Genomic DNA, 22,727 nt, shown 5'->3' on the forward strand with positions numbered 1-22,727 from the left:
TTCCCCTAAAAGCCCTGTTCAGGCTGGGGAGGGTAGAAGCACTGACTGCGAAAGCATCATCGAAGCGGATCAATGAAAAACTGAGAGAGGCATCAGTTTTAGCAGCGGCCATTTTGTTTGGCTTCCGCGTTTGTCTTCCGGAATCCACAAACGAGCCAGCCACGTCTTAAAGGGATTATATTCCATGTCAGGTTAACCTTAACCAACATATTTCTGCCAGTGACTTCTATGGGAGCAGAACCACTTTTTACAGGTAAACAGGAGTGTCTCCGACCAGGAAAATTCTTACTTTTATCCGTCCAATTAATACTTCAGAACAAGCCGTAAATGTTAATGAAGCGTCGATAATTTGGTCCCAGTTTAAATTAGACGGTTCTAAAATTCACCGGCGCTTGTAGGAGTCTATTGTCGACTTTTCTTGCAACTAGTTGGAGGAAACGCGTGGAAAGATGTCGGCGGCGATACTTGGAACGTGTTTCTAGGTGTACCTTTGTTTTTCTCGTTGTCAACAACAAATCCTTAATCAACAATGTTTCTTCTACATGATTAGGTTAATAGTCAGGATGAACTGGCCATTCTCTCTTTTCTGTTTTCCATTGGTCCTTGTGATTATTTCATGGATGCCATTGTTAAGTGTTCAAATGTTATTTCGTACATTTCCTGGCTGTTCAGGAAATAACCAGTTTATCAGAAATTACACAAATCATTGCCGTGCTCTGCTACTTTTCAGCGTAGTCCAAACAGAGATGTCAGTTTAATAGATACTTTTACTAATATATCATTCCAAGACAAAGTATTACCAGCAATGAGCCATCAGTCAAATTCCCACGAAACCAAAAAGTCGTCAGGCAGGCTTACTATACACTCTTAGGTTGTCTGTCAGACTTCCTTCTCACCACAGACTTATTAGTAAGGATACAATAAACGAATGGGAAATCAGCCAGACTAACCTTACACTCTCAGGTTGTCTGTCAGACTTCCTTCTAACCACTGACTTATTAGTAAGGATTACAATAAACCAATGGGATATCAGTCAGACTGACCTTACACTCTTAGGTTGTCTGTCAGACTTCCTTCTAACCACTGACTTATTAGTAAGGATTACAATAAACCAATGGGATATCAGCCAGACTAACCTTACACTCTTAGGTTGTCTGTCAGACTTCCCTCTAACCACTGACTTATTTGTAAGGTTTACAATAAACCAATGGGATATCAGTCAGACTAACCTTACACTCTTAGGTTGTCTGTCAGACTTCCTTTTAACCACTGACTTATTAGTAAGGATTACAATAAACCAATGGGATATCAGCCCGACTACCCTTACACTCTTAGGTTGTCTGTCAGACTTCCCTCTAACCACTGACTTATTTGTAAGGTTTACAATAAACCAATGGGATATCAGTCAGACTAACCTTACACTCTTAGGTTGTCTGTCAGACTTCCTTCTAACCACTGACTTATTAGTAAGGATTACAATAAACCAATGGGATATCAGCCAGACTACCCTTACACTCTTAGGTTGTCTGTCAGACTTCCCTCTAACCACTGACTTATTTGTAAGGTTTACAATAAACCAATGGGATATCAGTCAGACTACCCTTACACTCTTCGGTTGTCTGTCAGACTTCCTTCTAACCACTGACTTATTAGTAAGGATTACAATAAACCAACGGGTTATCAGTCAGGCTTACCTTACACTATTGGGTTGTCTGTCAGACTTCCCTCTAACAACTGACTTGTCAGTAAGGATTACAATAAACCAATGGGATATCAGCCAGACTACCCTTACCTTTTAGGTTGCCTGCCGAAATTCCCTCTAACTCCTGTCTTTTCAGTAAGGATTACCACAAACCAATGGGTTATCGATCAGTCAGGCTTACCTTACACTATTAGGCTGTCTGTCAGACTTCCCTTCTAACGACTGACTTATCAGTAAGGATTACAATAAACCAATGGGATATCAGCCAGACTACCCTTACCTTTTAGATTGCCTGCCAAAATTCCTTCTAACTCCTGTCTTTTCAGTAAGGATTACCACAAACCAATGGGTTATCTATCAGTCAGGCTTACCTTACACTATTAGGCTGTCTGTCAGACTTCCCTCTAACAACTGAGTTATCAATAGAACATCATAAATTATTGAATTATCAGAGAGGTTTCTCCTCGTCTATTGAGATATCAGTAGTGGCTTAGAGAAGTCACCCCATTTTAAGGCATATAGACTCGTTCTTTCCCTGACCCGGTTTGCTTTTTGGGTCTCATTGTAACCCAGTGCCTATCACAGCAGACTACGTTCAATGTCTTTTGTAAGTTTAAATAATGAATTTTTGTGTTGAACTATGGCTTCATGTATGTTCCGTCAGAGACTAGTCTCAGCGGTTAACAGTATTTAGTTCATTACCTTCATTGTAAGCTTCATAAGTACAGTACATTAATGGAACGGGTCTAATGAGAAAACCCCGTAGGGGGTTAGTGCACCTCATGCAGTGCACTGTAGGCATTACTTAAGATTCTTTGCAGCGTGCCTTCGGCCCCAAGCTGCAACCCGTTTCGATCCTTTTACTGTACCTCCTTTCCTATTCTCTTTCTTCCATCTTGCTTTCCACCCTTTCCTAACAATTAATTCATAGTGCAACTGCGAGGTTTTCCTCCTGTTACACCTTTCAGACCTTTTATTATCATTTTCCGTTTCAGCGCTGAATGACCTCATGGGTCCCATTGCTTGGCCTTTGGCCTAAATCCTGTATTCAGTTCAATTCTAATGAAAACCTCTTTCTTCTAGTATAACTGCATTGAATTGCTTGGCACAGAAAACTGAAGTTCTTCGGTGCAAGCCAAGAATATTTAGCCACGGCAGAATACTGATATTGAGAAATTTAAGGTTATTTTCAAAATTGAAAAGGTCTACGGTATATACTCTTAGCTAGCACAGTATTTGAGGTAAAAGTATACTCCAATCAATTAAGCACCTAGCACCCTTTTTGAACAGGGGCGTTACTTCCTCACTTCTCCTTTTATTATTATTATTATTATTATTATTATTATTATTATTATTATTATTATTATTATTATTATTATTATTATCTTCATATGGAACAAGCCTCAGGGGCCATTGACTTGAAATTCAAGCCTATCACAGAATGTGTTGTTCATTAGGAAGAAGTAAGAGGCGGTAAAGGGAAATACAGAGAGAAGAGGTCTCACGTAATAAAAAAAAAGAAAAAAGAAATTAATAGATTAATAAATAAGATAAAAATATATTAAAATGCAAAGAGATCAGAAAGGATAATAATGCATTGCATCTTCGCTTGAACTTTTGAAGTTCCAGTTGCACCTCCTCAAGAAGACTGCTGAATCAGAGGTGGCGAAGCAATAAAGGAAACCTCTCCAGCAACAACTGCTTAATTAATACTCTTTAGAGTGATTCCATCATCGGCACGTCAAAACCATCTGATCATTTTAAGCCTCCGAGGAGGATGGACGTTTTTGAGCAACCCATACGTCTGTGAACTAGAGGAGAACACTGTTGAGTAAAAACAAAGCAATTTCCCCACACTACCAACCACTAGTTTTGGGTGCAAGTTGACTAGACCCACGATAGCAATTCAATCGTTGTTACAGAAAAAACAAAAATATGTTTTTAGACTATTCAAACCCATTATGGAAAGGGATTGTCACTAATTTTGAGTGCAAGTTGAATAGCAATTCAATCGTTATTACAGAAAAACCAAAAATATGTTTTTAGACTATTCAAACCCATTATGGAAAGGGATTGTCACTAATTCTGAGTGCAAGTTGAATAGACCCACGATAGCAATTCAATCGCTGTTACAGAAAACCAAAAATATGTTTTTAGACTATTCACACCCATTATGGAAAGGGATTGTCACTAATTTTGAGTGCAAGTTGAATAGACCCACGATAGCAATTCAATCGTTGTTACAGAAAAACCAAAAACGTTTTTAGACTATTCAAACCCATTATGGAAAGGGATTGTCACTAATTTTGAGTGCAAGTTGAATAGACCCACGATAGCAATTCAATCATTATTACAGAAAAACCAAAAATATGTTTTTAGACTATTCAAACCCATAGGGGAAAGGGATGTCACGCTGCTGATTTATGTCCTTCATGAAATAATGATGATTAAATAAATCCTACCGTAGAATCTTCGTCACTTTTACTTAGCTGAACAAAAAAGCAAGCGATTTCGAAGACGTTGTTCCATCAGGATAACAGACTAGAAATATGAAAAATGTTGTCACTAGGTGAGTGAGGATTGTCCTTTAGCCGAGGTGTGGAAAAAGTGCTTTGTCATCCGTAGGACTGGATTTTGAGAAAGTTAAAAGCGTTTAAAAAAGACCATGTGTGTGCCTATTATAAACAATGACGAATGATAAATCTCCTTGAGCCTCATTCCAAATTGAATGTTGCTATACGGAAGAACTTCGGAAAGATCAGCTAATTGAGTTAAGACGTATCAGCGATATTCTGATCATGTGCCACAAAAACTAATTAGCCATATGCTCCCAAAATCAAAAGGTGCGGAAAACTCGATGAACTTGAAAAATTAAGAAAATCTGTGACCTCCTCAAGGAACGACAAATGTCGCAGATAATGCCACTTGAGCTTGCAATGTCTGAGGTCAAAGGAATATGACACTGAAAAATGTTCTTTTCGTTCCTTATGTTCACCTCTTAGATAACTGACAGTTTTATCTCCTTCAGTGTACGCTTTTAAGGTTATATGGCTAAGCAACAATGAACACAGTGACGTATTGCTTCCTCAATTAAATGGGCAGAGTTGCTCCCCCGCCCCAGTCAAAGGTAATTTACCAGGGCCAGTTAAGATTATTATCTTTGCCCACTTCAACTGATCCAATTAGACAACACAAGAAAAAGCAAAAATTAAACACGTACGCACACATTCGCGCCCACGCTCGTTAAAATTCCATGTTCATATTCCAAGACCAATTGTCTTTTACGAAATCACATAAGAAGTGTTCTCATTTACTTCAGTCGATATCGCCTTTGTCTTTGTCCGCTACTCCAAGAGTTTCTTACGCAAAGTGTTACTCTTTTCGACACTGTTTTTGAAATTTCTAATGGCACGGCAGAAAGGGAGGGCAACGCAATAGCTAGGCCTATGGAAAAGAAAAAAAGAGAATGATTAAAATCTGAGGCGATAGATAGACCTGCCTTCTGAAGCAGGATTGGGAAGATTGCCAAAGCTCTGTCTCAGAGGGAAACAAACAACACCGAACCGTATCATCCGTGGATACTGACTTTTAATTAATTTACTGTTGATATAACAAGATCCTGAAATTCAGTTTTATAAGGATGGTATGACCAACACGAGGCATATGAGGCACAAATGCAGCTGCCACGTTCACGATACTTGGAAAACTAACCGACTGTCTATCGATGATCATAAAACCAGCCCGTTTACAACGATTTCAGCAGACAGACATTTTAACTATGGACATTCTTACCGAAAATTGAGGTCCGAGGAAATAATAACATTGCTGATGTGCATTTGCATTATCCTAACAGATAACAGATCGACCAACACGATAACGAAGAATAAAGCAACGAGTAATCCACATTAGCGAGTTTAGCCATATCCCTCCAGCAACAAGTTTTATGTAGAAATCGGGAGATAAGCACCAAGGGACATGGAAATTAAACGTACCCCTGTTGACTAGTTACGTAAGGAACCGCAGTTGACCAGTCCGCTAAACAGGAGCTGGTTATTTTTTTTTATTCTTTTTTTGTTTTTCCTGACCTTACTCTTCCACTTTCGTTATATATAAGGCTGGTCCTTTCTGAATATCCTCAGAGAAATCTCAATCGAGTCAGAGGACAGACTGCAGAGCAGAAGGCCTTCAACCCAAAGAAGATATCGCTGTCCTGACGTTACGCAAAACCATAGCAATGCATTTCAAGGTAGGCCAATAGTCTTGTCTACTTCACCCGGATGGCTATCGGGACTCCTTAAGATGAATTACTGCCTGTAATTCAACCCTTATGGGTTGTTTCAAATTTGAGTAAAACCTAGTTTAATTCATGAGATGCGTTAATCTTCATCCCATGAAAGCATAAACTCATCATAGAAATATTTAGTCAAATTATGCAAGATACTAAATTGGTTATTTTACTTCCTTGCATAGAGTTTCTACCTGTCAATTGTGACTACTATGTCTTTTAAAGACCAATAATAGACCAATAATCAGTATCTTTGTGCTCCTCGTGACCATATGACCAAGGTTATTACACCTAATGATTTGGGATTTAGAATCAATACAATGGCGCTTTGGTCAGAGATTAAAGTTCTATTGCTTCTGGGTACGCTCGACTTGCTGACTTATTTAATCAAATCCTGGTTCTTTCCACAGACATGCATCATATCCCATCTATGCAATAATGATAATTTTAATAACCAAAGAAGCTGGACATTTTAATCTCTGTTAATGACAGTCTATTTTAGATCAAACTATTCCAGCTTTCTTCTTTATATTATCTGTAGAAGGTTAAAAAATGTTTAATTGGTCGTCATCCTTACAAACTTATGATAAAAACTCCCAACCGATTCTCTCTTTTTTTTATTATTTCATTAAACACCTTAGTTTAACGTTTATCCAGCCTCTAAAAGAATTCAAGATTCAAAACTCATAGAAACAAAGCGACTAGTAAATAAAACGTGACAAATTTATGCCACGCAGTCTTTGCTTCTTTTCAAAGCCTCGCAAAATAACTTTCGTATATATAAGCCTAGAAAAATAAATTTTCGGTCTGGTTAACTATTATTATTATTATTATTATTATTATTATTATTATTATTATTATTATTATTATTATTATTATTATTATTATTATTTTTGCTTTTGTTTTTGTTTTTATTATTATTATTTTTATTATTATTATTCAGTAGATGAAATCTATTCATATGGAACAAGCCCCCAAGAGGCACTGACTTGAAATTCAAGCTTCCAGAGAATATGGTGTTCATTAGAAAGAAGTAAGAGGAAGTACAGGGAAATACAGAAAGAAGAGGTCCGACTTATTAAAAAAGAAAAAAAATAAATTAATGAATTAATAAATAGATAAAAATGCATTAAAATGCAAGGAGAATAGTATTAGGGTAGTAATGCATTGCATCTTCGCTTGAACTTCTAAAGTTCCAATTAAGTGACATCCTTTTGGGAGGCTGTTCCGAAATACTTTGTAATGAATATAATCAATATATTACAAAGTAATTTCTTAATAGGCATAGTCAATATATCACAGGTATTCATTGTAATATAATCAATATAATACTGGTAATCATTGTAACAAACGTATTCAATATATAACATGTATTCATTATAATACACATAATAAATATATCACAAGTGTTTATCGTAATAAATAGTAGCAGTATATTATATGTATTCATTGTAGTAAATATAGTTAATAAATCAGTCATTCATTGTACTAAATATTTTCAATATATCGCAGGTATTCACTGTATTAAATATAATCAGTATATCACAGGTATTCACTGTAATAAATATAATCAATATTTATCACTGTTATTCGTATCATTAAATATACTAAATAAATTCGGTATATCAAAGGTATTCATTGTAATAAATATAATTAATGTATCACAGGTATTCATTGTTATAAATTTAATCAATATATCGCAATTATTCTCAGCATTAAATATATTAAATATATTCAATACATCACAGGTATTCATTGTAATAAATATAATTAATATATCTCAGGTATTCAATTATAATAAATATAATCAATACATCGCAGGTATTGATTGTAATGAATATAATCAACTTATTACAGTTATTCATAGCACTGAATATAACATATATTCAATATATCACAGGTATTCACTGTGATAAATATAATCAATATATCTCGGGTATTCATTGTAAAAAATATAATCAATATATCCCAGTTATAGCATTAAATATATCAAATATATTCAAAATCTCACAGGTATTCACCGTAACAAATACGATAAATATATTTCAGGTATTCACCGTCATGGCGGCGGTAATCTGCTCGTCCATCGCCCTGCCCACAGCTGCACCGACAGGAGCCACCCAAGACGTCAACGCGGAACCAGCATCCGGTGCCATCAGCGACATCATGACGGCGGTGGCCAACTTACAGCAGAACCTCAATGAATTCCATACCCGGGACAGCGACAGGGCGCCCTCGAAGTTCGTGGCTCTCTTCCCGGAGTTCATCTCGAGGACTCTGGAGGCCAACGCGAGACTGCGCGGTCGCCCCATGACTGACGCCGAGAGACAGGTGATCGAACACGTGCGAAGTCTCGAGAAGATGATTGGTGAGATCACAGGTCACGTGGATGATGGTTTCATGAGCGCTTACGGTTCACAGCTCGGCTCCGTTCTCACTTATTTGGTTAAGTAGGAAAATCTGTGTGCGGTTAGGTTTTGTGTTCTTTGAGAATAAAGGCGTACAAACGCGCGTGCACACCCACACACCCACACACACACACGTACACACACACACACACACACACACACACACACACACATATATATATATATATATATATATATATATATATATATATATATATATATATATATATATATATATATATATATATATATATATATATATATATATATATATATATATATATATATGCAGACGTACTAAGCACAAAAGGAAACACTGGGTGTAAATCTCCACCGGTTTTGTCTTGATTTTTCTAAGACATCTTCATGAAATCTGATGCAGACTGGTAGAAATTTACAATATGAATGCTAGAACGACGGCGCAAACAAAATTGCAGAGGGCTGGGAAAATATATTCACGCCTGCTAAGTAGACAAACTTGGGAGGAGCGGTAAATTCATTGGCTTCCGATGTCAGTGCTCCGTTGACAAATCTTTCTTAGCTATGCGGGCGGTCTCTCGCCTTCGCTGTAGGCTCAGGTATACCTTCCTTAAATCCAGACATTTTTTACATATTTCTTTTGACATAAACGTACCGATTTTATACCTTCCTTGGCTGATATTCACATTCTTACAACAGCTTAACTACTCGTATGAGGGTGAAACAGATGTACAAAAAGAAATGAACACGAGTCAACGTATTCTCTTGTATTAATAAATAAAAGCTGCTTTTAAATGACATTTATATTTTTATTAATCCAATTATGAGATCTAATCAACTAAGTTGGTTTTTCACAAAGACCTGGCGTACAAACAACGACGTTTATTGAAGCAAAATAAAAAAATGCCTAGAGTGAAGAGACCACTGTATATGAATTACGTCCTGCATAAAACATTAATCAAGTAACCATTCAGTTAGAACAATATATATATATATATATATATATATATATATATATATATATATATATATATATATATCTATTATATATATATATATATATATATCTAATATATATATATATTATATATATATATATATATATATGTACTGGCTTACAGATTTTAAGTCAGTAGTCATTTGAAAATGCCACAGACTGGTGAAAAACAAGAAATAGAAGAAAGAAGTCTGTGTATTCTTCACCGACGATTGACGCATGAGAATCGCAAGATTCCTGTAAAAAAAATTATTGATGCTACTAAAGCAATTGCTTTTATCAAAAACTGTCCAAGAGAAGAACTATGCCTTAAAAGCATATATATATATATATATATATATATATATATATATATATATATATATATATATATATATATATATATATATATATATATATATATATATATATATATATATATATATATATATATATATATATATATATATATATATATATATATATATATATATATACTATATATATATATATATTATACATACAAATAAATATATGTGTATATATATATATATATATATAAATATATGTGTGTATCTATATATATATACGAGAGAGAGAGAGAGAGAGAGAGAGAGATGAACATCCTATACATATCAAAAGGTATTGTATTTTGTGTATAAGATCAGCTTCTTATAAACTAAAAACCTAACTGGATTTTTAAAAATTCCTATCCAAGTATACTGACTAGAGTGACCTTCTTTTTTTCTCAGCTTAATCCTTTGTCGGGGTCGCTGTTTTTAGCGAGTCCCCTGCAGCTGCTTCTATCTTGGACAGCTCATTTCAAAAGTGGAGTTGCCAGAAGTTTTTAAAGACGGATGCACTTCCTGGCTCCAGTCCTCCCTATTCATCCGGGCTTGGGACCGGCACATGTGTGTACATTCCCCCATTCATGGCTAAGCTCCTGACCAGAGTGACCCCCACCCCCTTCGCTAAGCTCCTGACCAGAGTGACCTCCACCCCCTTCGCTAAGCTCCTGACCAGAGTGACCCCCACCCCCTTCGCTAAGCTCCTGACCAGAGTGACCCCCACCCCCTTCGCTAAGCTTCTGACCAGAGTGACTTGAGTATAGCAATTATCAACTTCGGCGAACTCAGTTCTTGATAAGATTTAATGTAACGCCAAAAAGTGTCCTGTGAAAATGTTTGCATGAGAGAGAGAGAGAGAGAGAGAGAGAGAGAGAGAGAGAGAGAGAGAGAGAGAGAGAACATCCTTTAACTTATTTGCAGCAAACGCTTCGAAGCAGTCACATCCATTATCTTGCTGGCAGGGAGAGGGGTATTTCCCCTCTTATCCACTGCAAAAAAACTCCAAATCTTCTCCTAGTCAGCTTAATTCTTATCCAGGGTCATTATTTTTAATGAGCCTGTTCAAGGTGTTTTTAAACCCTCTTTGAAAGACTCACATCATAATTAGTCTTGGTAGATGCCCTTGCTGACCACACACCTCCTTGTCCAAGAGCTGTGCGTTATCTGCTTCGACGCGTGCAAATTGTCCAGGATAATTATCTCCCTGTAGGTTTAATTACCCGTCAATAAGACATGGGTTAGAATTAGATTTTTGGATGACCGTGAAATACCTTGGGGCTCACTAGCTGATAGCCTGTCCGCAAAATAGTGTGTGTGTGTTTGTAGGTGCACATTAAATGATGGCTTGCCCGTCAGGAAGTAGCCAACTGTACAATACAGGGACGTTTTTTGAAGTTTCACTTGCATTCAGAAAAAAAAAACACGGCCTTAAATCCACAAAACTAGGCCATTCAGACCATATGTGTCTCATTGTTAGGAAGGCCAGTCTCAGTAAAATGGCTGTGGTCGACCAGCCATTGAGCCATATTTTCAGACAGCAGAGGGGTGAGTCCATCTGTCTCAGTAACCTGTAGAATTCTTATGGGAGAGCTGATTAGGTTTTACCAACCAGATTCTCATACGAGGTTAGTCAAGCCTTCTTATTTTGGTTTGAATAGTATGGAATGGTTCCCAGCATGACGTACAAATCATTCCCTACAATGAATTCTTAATTAACATTCTCTCTACTATTTCCGTTATCACTGAAGAGAATGGGAGACCATCCAAATAAATACTACAGTACTGCCGTTTTTGCCAGACTGGATTAGAATTTGGAGAGAGAGAGAGAGAGAGAGAGAGAGAGAGAGAGAGAGAGAGAGAGAGAGAGAGAGAGAGAGAGAGAGAGAGAGGGAGAATGTTGGCAATCATCAAGGTAAGATAAACTGCGAGAGAGAAAATTCTTGAAGTCATCAGGTGAGAGAGAGAGAGAGAGAGAGAGAGAGAGAGAGAGAGAGAGAGAGAGAGAGAGAGAGAGAGAGGAGAATTCATCAAGCAAAAGACAAAAGCAAAGAAAAACTTACGGGAAAAGAGAGAGAGAGCTGGGGGGGAGGGAACTGTTAGTAGAAACATAGGAGAGAGAGAGAGAGAGAGAGAGAGAGAGAGAGAGAGAGAGAGAGAGAGAGAGAGAACGTCTCATCCACTGGGGAAGCTTAAGATCATCGCGCGTGAATGCATTGCCACTTAACATCACCAATCTTCAACAGCACCCTATCTTTTTATTCCCTTCATTCGTTTTCGGAATTAATAATCTATTAAGCACAGAATTTACAATCCATTAAGGAAACTCTGCCAGACTTTTATGGGAACAGAACCACTTTTTACAACGGAGGAATGAGCACCTACTGCCAGGAATATATTCGGAATATTAACCGTCTAATTACTAATTGCAAACGAGCTCCATGTGTTAATAAGAGGCCACTGATCAAGTTTTCTGGGGAGAGGTCCGCTATTAGACTCACCCACCCAGCTGTAAAGGGCCACTATTAGATTTTCTCGCGATAAGGTATGGAATCATAAGTAAAGCGTCGGACCATATCCGGAGCATGCGCTTTAACGAATGATTTTGCTTCGTTCGACGCTAGTATCATTGTCATTGATTTATCGGTCTAGCTTCCCTTAAAAACAGCGAGTTGTCAGTCAGGCTTGCCATAGTTTGATAGCCTCACTCAGTCATTCACCATATGAATTTTGAAGCCTCATCATTATGGCTCATCGCAGACTTGCACTGAGCTATGCCTTCATATATCAAAAAATTCCGTATGTTTCAGCACAAAGTTTACGTATATTTCATTGCTTAAGAATGCCTACATAATCGTTTTACTGTTGATAATCATCTTGAAAACCATGTAGTTTTCATTTGTCTTTGACATTTTGTTTTCAGCGCATTATTTAACCAAGACCAATAGAGAACATTTTTGATTACATGAATGTAATATTTTTTTAGGCCCTGAAGCTTTTTAAGAGCTTATTTTAACAGGTCTCACATAAAGGAAAACTAGAAATTATTCCGCGAAAAGGAATAACTATCCAAACTTCACAGAAGAAGCATATTTGAAGGTTTAGATTTGTTTTGAAGAAAGATAAAGAAAATGTATTGACTCTTAACATAACCTTCAACATGAAAGATGTCTCGCCGAAAATCTGGTAATCGATGAACTCTATAGAGATGAATTTGTATGTTTCAGCACAACAAAAATCTGCGTATGTTTCATTGCTTAAGAATGCTTATATAATCGTTTTACTGTTGATTATCTCTTAAAAACCACGTAATTTTCATTTTTCAGCGCATTGTTTAACCAAGGCCGATAGGAGAACATTTTTTTATTACATGAACGTAATAATTTTTTAGGCGTACAAATTCATCGATTACCAGATATTCGGCGAGACATCTTTCATGTTGACGGTTTTTTAAGAGTCAATACATTTTCTTCATCTTATATCCAAAACAAATCTAAACCTTCAAATATGTTTCTTCTGTGAAGTTTGGATAGTTATTCCTTTTCGCTAAATAATTTCTGGTTTTCCTTTCTGTGAGACTTGTTAAAATAAACTCTTAAAAAGCTTCAGAGCCTAAAATATTATTACATTCATGTAATAAAAAATGTTCTCCCATCGGCCTTGGTTAGATAACGCTCTGAAAAAAAAGAAAATTGCGTGGTTTTAAGATGGTAATCAACAGTAAAACGATAACATAAGGATTCTTAAGCAAAGAAATATACGCAAATTTTGTGCTGCAACCTACAAATTCATCTCTATAGATTTCATCGATTACCAGATTTTCGGTGAGACATCTTTCATGTTGAAAGTTATGTTAAGAGTCATTGCTTTTTGTTAAGATGTATCTTGACTTATACACAATTATTTTTCTGCCTGGCCGACGAAGAGTTCGGCTGACTGTTGCATAATCCCTAACTGTAATACATAATATTTCTTTTTATGCTGACATGATAGGTTTATCAGTCTGCATGAAAGTGTAATGATGTTTCCGGATGATACCAGCTTACCGTCTGGGACAAGGTCTGGGGTATTAAAAGCGGCAGATTAATAAATGAGAAGACATAATTTTGTGAACTGGTGTCACCCAGCCGGTTTGGTTTACGTAATTCAGTGTGTGCGTCCTTTTTCCGGTATTATTTTATAAGTTGCCAATGCACGATGCGAAACTGTAACCTACATTTTTGAAAAGAGCTCTTCATTCTTCATTTGAACCCCATAAACACTATGCGCAAATGATAAATAAAAAATTAATCATATTACGACTTATAAGGTAAGACAATCACCCCCCCACAACGCCCTCCATAGCTAATATGGCAAAATTATAACCAGTAAATACCCATAGGTTACGTTAGGTTGGTATTTTAGGTTCTTTTAGTGCCCTATCATTTCCTAGGCATTTTTGCATGAAAAACCCAAAATGGTTTTTCATGCAAAAATGGCTGGCTGGAGTCTTATTGGCAACTTATAAAATTTTACCCTTTTTAATATTAATATTTTATTAATAAACTTAATCAAAAGGTTGATTAAGAATGAACTGTAGTTAACAGGGCAGAGATAACGCTAAGCGAGTTGGTGAATCGTGGCGGGAATACGAGCAGCGACAGAAGGCTAGAGCGCCCTGGAGACTGTCGTAGTCTCCCTTTAAATGATTAAGTCCGTTTTCTGTGAGAGCTTGCAATTTACCTGAAAAGATATTTCTTTTAAAAAACAGGGTATCTGTTCACTTGGGGTCCACCAGCATCTATTAACTTAGGGTTCCAATAGTAGCTGTAAAAGATTTTTTCGACGTGAATAGAAATATTTTCTAGTTCAATAAAAATACGTCTTTCCAAATGCATAAATGGTGCAATATTAGGTTTATTCCGATGTCCATTACAAACAAAAAATTTTCGTATTATGAATTGTTAACAAGCCAAGAAAAGGGTTAATAGATACAACCGTATCAGTGATTTTTCGAAAAGAAGAGGGCGAAGAAGAAGAAAAAATAAGTTAATAAAAGATATTGGGAGCCTATATGGGTAAACTTTTTCTTTATTTTATGCATTTGAATTTAGTTCACAATTTTTCTTGATTTTACATATTTGGATTTAATTCAGGCTTTTGGAATTCTTGTTTTGGTGTCGATTTTAGCTGATCTTTGAAGAGATTTTATTCCAGTTAATGCGTTCTTTTGATTGGCCGGTGATCTTCGTTTGAGTTAGTCCGAATATCAGATTCTCTCTCTCTCTCTCTCTCTCTCTCTCTCTCTCTCTCTCTCTCTCTCTCTCTCTCTCTCTCACCTTTCATTCAGTGGGGTGAAATGGCAGTAATGCGGGAGCAAAGTTATGAATAAAGAAATGATACCTTTTCGGAGTTTGTGGAGTAGCTGATGATTGTAGATACAGTGCTGATTGGGGATAGTTTAGAGAAACTGCGAAAACTATTAATTTGTAAGTTTTTTGGAAGCCATGGAGATGGAGCAATGAATGTTTAAATGGATGGTGGACGCTGTTAATTTGGACAGGTATTCGAGAGTAAATACAACGGATGACTGATTGATTAATTGTGGGTTATCTGGCGTTACAACTACCAGGGCCACCGACGCCGTTATACAACGGATGAGAAAAAGCAAGTCGCAAAATAAGTGAAGCAAGGGAGGTGTGTGAAAAGGTTCGGGAAATGGTAAAGAAATAAAAAAAAATTACCCTACCTGTCTCTTCTCTACTTTTTATCGTTTTTGTTCGTCATCAGTTTCGTGATAAAGAGAATAACCGCAATGGTGAATTCGTATGAAAAAAAACAAGCAAAAAATGGCTTGCGTTTACAGACATGTAACTGGCAACAATGCAAGGTATTAGTTTGAATGTACTGGGTATAAGTTATCTCAGAGAAGAAAAAAATTGTTGGCAGAGAAAACGTACCCTTAGTTTGATGCGCAGTTCTCAGTCAATGCCTAGAACGTAAGCATTTTTTTCGATGCCCCCAAAAAACTGTCCTCACTGAAGGCAGGAGCCAGTGAGAGGATAAACGACCTTTGTCACTAACCTACAGTGGTGTGTAGACCTGAAAGAGGGCGTCCTTGGGGAGCCTTCTTCACTTAACAAGGTCCTCTTTTTAGAAAAGCCTTCCATAAAATTGTTTTTATTACGAGATCCAGTTTTCGAAAAAGATCGTTGTGAGTTAGGTCTCCATACCCACAGTGTGGTAAGCTTTCCAGTCAGAAGTAAGATTTAATTCCAAACCATTTTCCCATACGAGAAAAATGGTTTGGAATAAAATCTTACGAGGGATCTCGGTAAAGATAAGATTAATCTCTAGTAAATCTCTGTCTTTTAGAAGCATAGTTTCCAAAAGACTTTGTTGCCAGATAATTTCATGCTTGCAGAGTTAAACATCATCCACGTCAGTAACTCCATTCAAAATTATCAGGTACGTCTTAGAAAGGGAATGAAGCCATGTCCAGGTGTTTTACTTAGCAGTTGCTGCAAAAAACCAAACAAACCGGATAAACAACTTGCAAATATATCGTATTTAGTAACAAGGTATATTATACAAGCAACGATACATAAAAAAAAACACGGTTTCTCATCTTAAGAGGCACTTTATGACGCAAATTGAGGGCCTTCTAATCAGGGGAAAACACTTGATAAAAATATTTTTGACGCTACCTAATTTTCGATCAAAAAAAAAAAAAAAAAAAAAAAACAGGTAGGAAAAACCTCCCCGAACCAGATCTCTGAACTTGAAACGCAAAACCAAACATATTATGATAGTGGAGATATTCAAGGTTAACCTCTTAAACTGGTAGGACTTCGAATTCATTGCTCCCTACAGCATAGATCTCTCTCTCTCTCTCTCTCTCTCTCTCTCTCTCTCTCTCTCTCTCTCTCTCTCTCTTCTTTCAAGACCTATACGTATCTCTCTCTCTCTCTCTCTCTCTCTCTCTCTCTTTTTCCGTATATTATTTTTTTCTCTGTCATTGAGACTCTCTCTCTCTCTCTCTCTCTTCTTCTTCTTCTTCTTCTTCTTCTTCTTCTTCTTCTTTCAAGACCTATATGTATCTCTCTCTTTTTTTCTGTTCTATTGAGACACCCACACCTCCCCCTCTCTCTCTCTCTCTCTCTCTCTCTCTCTCTCTCTCTCTCTCTCTCTCTCTCTCTCCTTTCTAGACCTTTATTAAAATCTAAGACCCTCTAAAATAAATCTTTCAAAGGCCGCCCTGTAGGCACGTGATGAGGAATAGCAGTATGAAGTTGGCAACACAACCCTCGAGGACATCGAGGTCACCTCCAGCTTGTTACTAAGGTGCAACAGTGGTTACGCACTACGGGAACTTACTGCCTCTTCTTTTGTTGATACTTTTCGCTTTCAGTGAAATATACGCAAACAAAATTAGTGTAATATACATATATATGTATACATATATATTCTGTATGTATGTATGTATGTATGTATGTATGTATGTATGTATGTATGTATGTATGTACACACACACGTATATATATATATATACACAGTACAGACATATATGATTATTTATATATGTGAATATATGTATATATGAGTGTGTATTTATATGTATATACATACATACAAACATACATACATACACACACACATATATATATATATATATATATATATATATATATATATATATATATATATATATATATATATATATATATGTGTGTGTGTGTGTGTGTGTGTGTGTGTGTGTTATACTAATTTATATACGTATATTTCACTAAAAGCGAGAAGTATATATATATATTTACATATACATATACTGTATATATATACATATAAATATAAAGAAGAAAAGAGATTAATAAATAGCTATTAATTTTAAACATCTACGCAATAAGACAAGCAGGCAGACAGACATAAAGAGAGAGAGAGAGTAAAAAAAAATGTATATTCCTGCGCAATAAAGTTAATGGTAAAAAAAGAGGGCAAATGCTAAAACATTTCCAATTCGTGCATCAAGATACTCAGTTTTTTTTTTCTTCTTCTTTTTCAGTTCAGGTTTACCAAGGCCATGCCCTTGACCATCCACCGTCAGGTATCATCAAGCTCTTCTTCCATGGGACTTCTCAACTTCTGGTGAGAGGTATTGTAAAATTCAATGGGCAAATTGCGAAGAAAGAAGGTACTTTGTAACGTTTAATGATTTAAAATTGAGAGAGAAAGAGAGAGAGAGAGAGAGAGAGAGAAAGGGAGAGGCTCACAGATAACATTATTTCTTACAAAAACAAGTAAAATAACAAATTGTGGAACGCCAAAAACAAGAAAGACAAACAGACGAAGATAATCTAAGTCCACGACCTAGGTTCCTCAGAATCTAAGAAAGAAGAGCATGTACACAGAAAAGTTCCCGGTTCATGATATGTTCAAACACTGGTCACTTTCATATTTAATCTTTGTTTTATACTTGTAATATTTATTTAAGAATGCAAGGAAAGAAAACTAAATTCTCTCAGACCAAAATTAAATAATAAATCTGTAGGTTCCTAATCTCAAACATTTTAGATAACTCACCTTTCAAGGCATGATATATCCTTTAGCTGAACTTAAGACCTTGAAAATTGAGTTTCTGAGAAGTGGGAGTTCAGGCACAACCAGTTCTGTGCATCAACATAAGACAAAATAATACTCTTCTTTTTAGTGTTAATGATATCTACCAACACAAATAAAACTGCTATAAACCTGAAGCTTTAAAAGTAAATGAATTCCAGTGGTCTTAGTTAGCCTGTGAGTGACGACAGCGCAGTACAGGTGGCAGGTGGAAGGACATTCGATCTGGGGACAAGGATATGGTGTCACGTGTCACAGGTACCAAGCGAGGATTCATTCAGGATAGTTACACTTTATCTGTCTGTATGAAGTCGAGCACAGTGGCGTCGCTATGGGGGCCCAGGGGAGGCCCGGCCCCCGCCAGTCAGATGCTTGGGCCCCCCGCCCCGGATGGACCATCAGTTGAAATTCACTTTGTAGCTAAACTTTAACCCTTACAGTGTTTGATGCATTTGCATATAGTAAGAGCTGAAAATTAATTGGAAACTGAGCTCTATAATTTCAAATACAGGTTTACTAATTACTAATATTATTTCCTTCATTCACATGGATATACAGTATACCTTCGAGAATAGGATATTTTACTATTTACAGAATTGGTACATTAACTTTGTGGAATTTTCTTTGGCACCCCCCAAAAAATATCTTGGCCCCACCTAGCACCCCTCCCCCCCTGGTCGAGCATTTCAAGTATCATGGTCCGATAAATTTGGACAATTATTACTGGCTGTGGCCTTCATTTTACCAGCCTTAATATACTAACTAATGCATCCGAGGTGTGAGATTGCCATCTGACGAAAGAAATCATAATTAGAGACCCAATTAAACAAGATTTAATTACTGACATTTAAATGTTGTCGAAAAACAAGAGCATCATTGAGACCTTTGGTGTCACTTCTTGTAAGGAAATAAAAAAGGGAATGTCCTGAGACAGTGGTGAGTTATTTGCACACTTGGAAAAAAGTTGATATATGCAGATTACAGATCTTTCATCGCTTTTCAGCCTCCATCATAACTTAATTGTTCATATAGCCCAAGATCTCACTTAGATCTTCATTATAGTAGTTATGTATGAGCTCATCCTGTTTACATTTGATCTTTTAAAAAGTATGAATTGGTTACTTCTCTCAGGCTGCCTTTGATATTTTTCTTTCCGTTCGTTGTAAGTGACTTTGTTTCAGTTATGGTCATTTGTAAATAACCTCAGCATAACAAGAATTTGCATATCAATCAGTCGCAAGATTAATTTTCCTAAGGAAATATCGTTATATTCTTAGCAAAGTCATGTGCGCGCACAGAAGGGTAACCAGCAGCTTATGAAGCCCTTTTCCACACTTCGCATTTCAAAGCCTCACTGAATGTCAAAATATCAACAATGTCAAAAATTTCGTTTCTCATTTGATTACAAGGCCTGGAAAGAATCGAAATATTTGACCGTATTTTAAAGTTAAAGTAAAAGTCCTCCTGGGCCTCTGTAGGCTCATAGGGCAGGCGCTGATCCCCTGTTTCTTAGGCCGACAGCCTCGAATATAATTCATAGATTGTGTTTCGTAAGTGCGGTAGCCTTCTCAGCCAAACTGATAGAAAAATTTAAACCTTTACTGAGGGACGGAGGAGAGATTACTGAGAAACTCCTCTTACATGTCTATACGCATGAATAATAAAATGCAAAAAAAAAATGAAGTTGGTACACAAAAGTATTTCAGTATTCCTAATGTGTCAATAGTCCCCTACTGTCGACAGTGTTTTTACCAATACATGTCTATAACCACAATAAATAAATTGCGTCAAAAATGAACTAGGTAAGTAATTGTATTTCTACTGTATTGCGTCCACAGTCTGGAGTTATGCAAATGATTATTCCCGAGAGAATCAACGCTAGCCCTCTAAAAAATATAGGAAGAAAAATATTGTGCGTATAATATTGTCTCACTGACGCAATCGACAGACTCTCCTCCTCCTCAAGAATTTGGGCGTTATCTATCAAGGACGTTGGGAACAACACTTAGATTCTCAAATGGACCTTATTCAGGGATCCTAAATTGTACTTAAAACCTGTGTTTTTTGACAAAATGAAAATAAAAAAATAATGCTTAATTATTCAGTACAAATGCTTGATGTTTCTATTTTTAAACACCTGTATAGAGCTAATTATCCAAAGTTGTTTGGAGTACATTCGTAATCAATGCTAATTCGAAGTTGGCTGTAAAGGAAGATATCTGATACTTACAAATGTCGAAAGATAAAACTAATTCTGTTCTCGACCGGAAGCATTTTAAGAATAAAAGAAAGCTTTGATTAAGAAAAGTATCTTTAAAGGAAGGATTTCACATTTACCATGTCATTAAGGCTTCATACCACTCACTGTGGCGTGGAGGTAGTGAAAGGCTGTCCTGAATATGTTTTACAATGCATCAAAAATTAGTGAAAGCTTAACACTGATGAGAAAATAAACGATTTTAACAATAATTTTTGCTATGTACACACTGATGAGAAAATAAACGGTATAAAATTATTTTCTATGTACACACTGATGAGAAAATAAACGGCATAAAATCATTTTCTATGTACACACTGATGAGAAAATAAACGGTATAAAATCATTTGCTATGTACACACTGATGAGAAAATATACTGTATAAAATACCCCAGAACTTTTTAACTTGTGTTTTCAAGTGATTTTGAATTGTATTTATATTTCAAGAACTAAAAAATGGTGAATTAAAGGTGGTTTTGTGTCCTAGCTGTCAGGTCAAGACAACTTTTACGTATGCTAGTTTTCCATGGAAAAACATCTGCCGTGGTAAGGGATGTTGTCAAAAGAAAAAAATGCTGAATCATGAATGAAGAGCATGTATACGAAAATGTTTTTTGGTAAAGTAAATTCATAATTATGTACCAACATTCTGAAACGACACTGTTAGTCCAGTTATAAGATGAAAAAATAAAATCCTTTTATTTAAATTTGTTCTGTCTTCCATATCCCACCAAAATTATCATTGGGATTATTCAATAAACAATTTTGATTTTCTTTATGGATGTTTTCATGACACGAAAGTATGGCTTCATAATAGCTGAGCTTTCCCAAAACGCGGAAGGAATTTATGTTGCCTTTTGAAGAACAGAAATGTCGTCATTATTCCAAGCGAGTTGCAATACGTGCGAAAGAAAGTGTAAAGCAACTTTCCCCATTTTTGTAAAAGGAATAACAACCTCTGACCTCAGTAACAAACCTCGCATTTGCATTAACCTTTGACCTAGGCTGAGGTGTGGGAAGGTCTACCCAAGATCTCTTGTTTAGGTCTTAGGAATGCCGGTACGTCACTGCGTAGAAAGGTCCCGTTTTCTACGCTCGCTGCACAGACCAAATGTACTGTACATACGCTACCGGGGTCTAAGCGATGACAGGCAGGGCAGCAGATCGAGACTACAAAGTCTTCCCCAAAGCCAAATCAAAGTCCTTCAAAAAGAAGGCATCGTGCTTACCCCATACAAATTGGAAAAAAGCACGTTAAAAGAAGAAGAATTTAAGGACGAAACTTCAAGGGATTCTAAGTCGTCCTTGATTCTCCTACCACACCTTGAGACCTACAAATAAACAGAGAATTTATGATGGGCTTGGCCATTTCCTCTACGGGCATGGCATACCTTTCTTTATTTCTTTCTTCTTAATCGGTGATTCAGATTTGATTACTTTTTTTTAATCGGTAGCATTAATTGTTTTTGTGTGTGCGTTTACTCCTGCGCAGGGAGGAAGGGAGGAGAAGAATAAATCTATGATACAGCCTATCGTATGATTTCCACTCTATTTCTCTTTGCATGGAGATGCTATAATATTATATATATATATATATATATATATATGTCAATGAAGAGAGATGGTAATAAAACGTTTATAAAATCATTGTATTGTCCAATTTTATGCATCGGGGACATGCATCTTCAAGTTTAATTCAGTCGCAAGAAGACTGATATTTGAATGGCAAAGAAAAATATGTATCTGCATAACTGGAGTGTATTAACTCTGCCATGTCACAATTATCATCGCCCCAAACCAGGATGAAAGGGAAAAGCTGAGAACAGAGTTAAAGTCCTTGCCAAGTATTAATCAATTAATTAATTGATTAATTAATTAATTTATTTATTCATTTTATTCAATCATTTATTTACTTTAATTAATTGATTAACTTTATTCATTCGGTCATTTATTTATTTATCTTATTTACTCAATCATTCATTTATTTCAGGAAATTCCTCTTCAATCGGTTGAAGATTCTTCCTGGTAAACAATATCCTGCCCATTTAATAGCCAAGAGTCCTTGCGATAAATAGGGTGGCTGCTGAGTCCTTCGAACCCATCCTACGCCCTTCCAAAATAAGCTCAAAACATTCTCTGAAGGGCATTCACAAATATACTATAACATATGCAAGAAAATCA

General features: G+C 36.3%; 1 protein-coding gene across 1 annotated transcript; it reads left to right on the forward strand.

The window, feature by feature from the left end:
- The first annotated feature begins 5,799 nt into the window (after window positions 1–5,799).
- On the forward strand, window positions 5,800–8,557 carry LOC136848938 (uncharacterized). Its single transcript, XM_067121754.1, has 2 exons — window positions 5,800–5,948; window positions 8,037–8,557. The coding sequence occupies exons 1-2, from the start codon at window positions 5,937–5,939 to the stop codon at window positions 8,439–8,441; spliced, it is 417 nt and encodes a 138-aa protein (XP_066977855.1). The 5' UTR covers window positions 5,800–5,936; the 3' UTR covers window positions 8,442–8,557.
- Window positions 8,558–22,727: the final 14,170 nt, after the last annotated feature.

This window comes from Macrobrachium rosenbergii, chromosome 20, assembly GCF_040412425.1.
Source record: "Macrobrachium rosenbergii isolate ZJJX-2024 chromosome 20, ASM4041242v1, whole genome shotgun sequence".
Classification (NCBI taxonomy): domain Eukaryota; kingdom Metazoa; phylum Arthropoda; class Malacostraca; order Decapoda; family Palaemonidae; genus Macrobrachium; species Macrobrachium rosenbergii.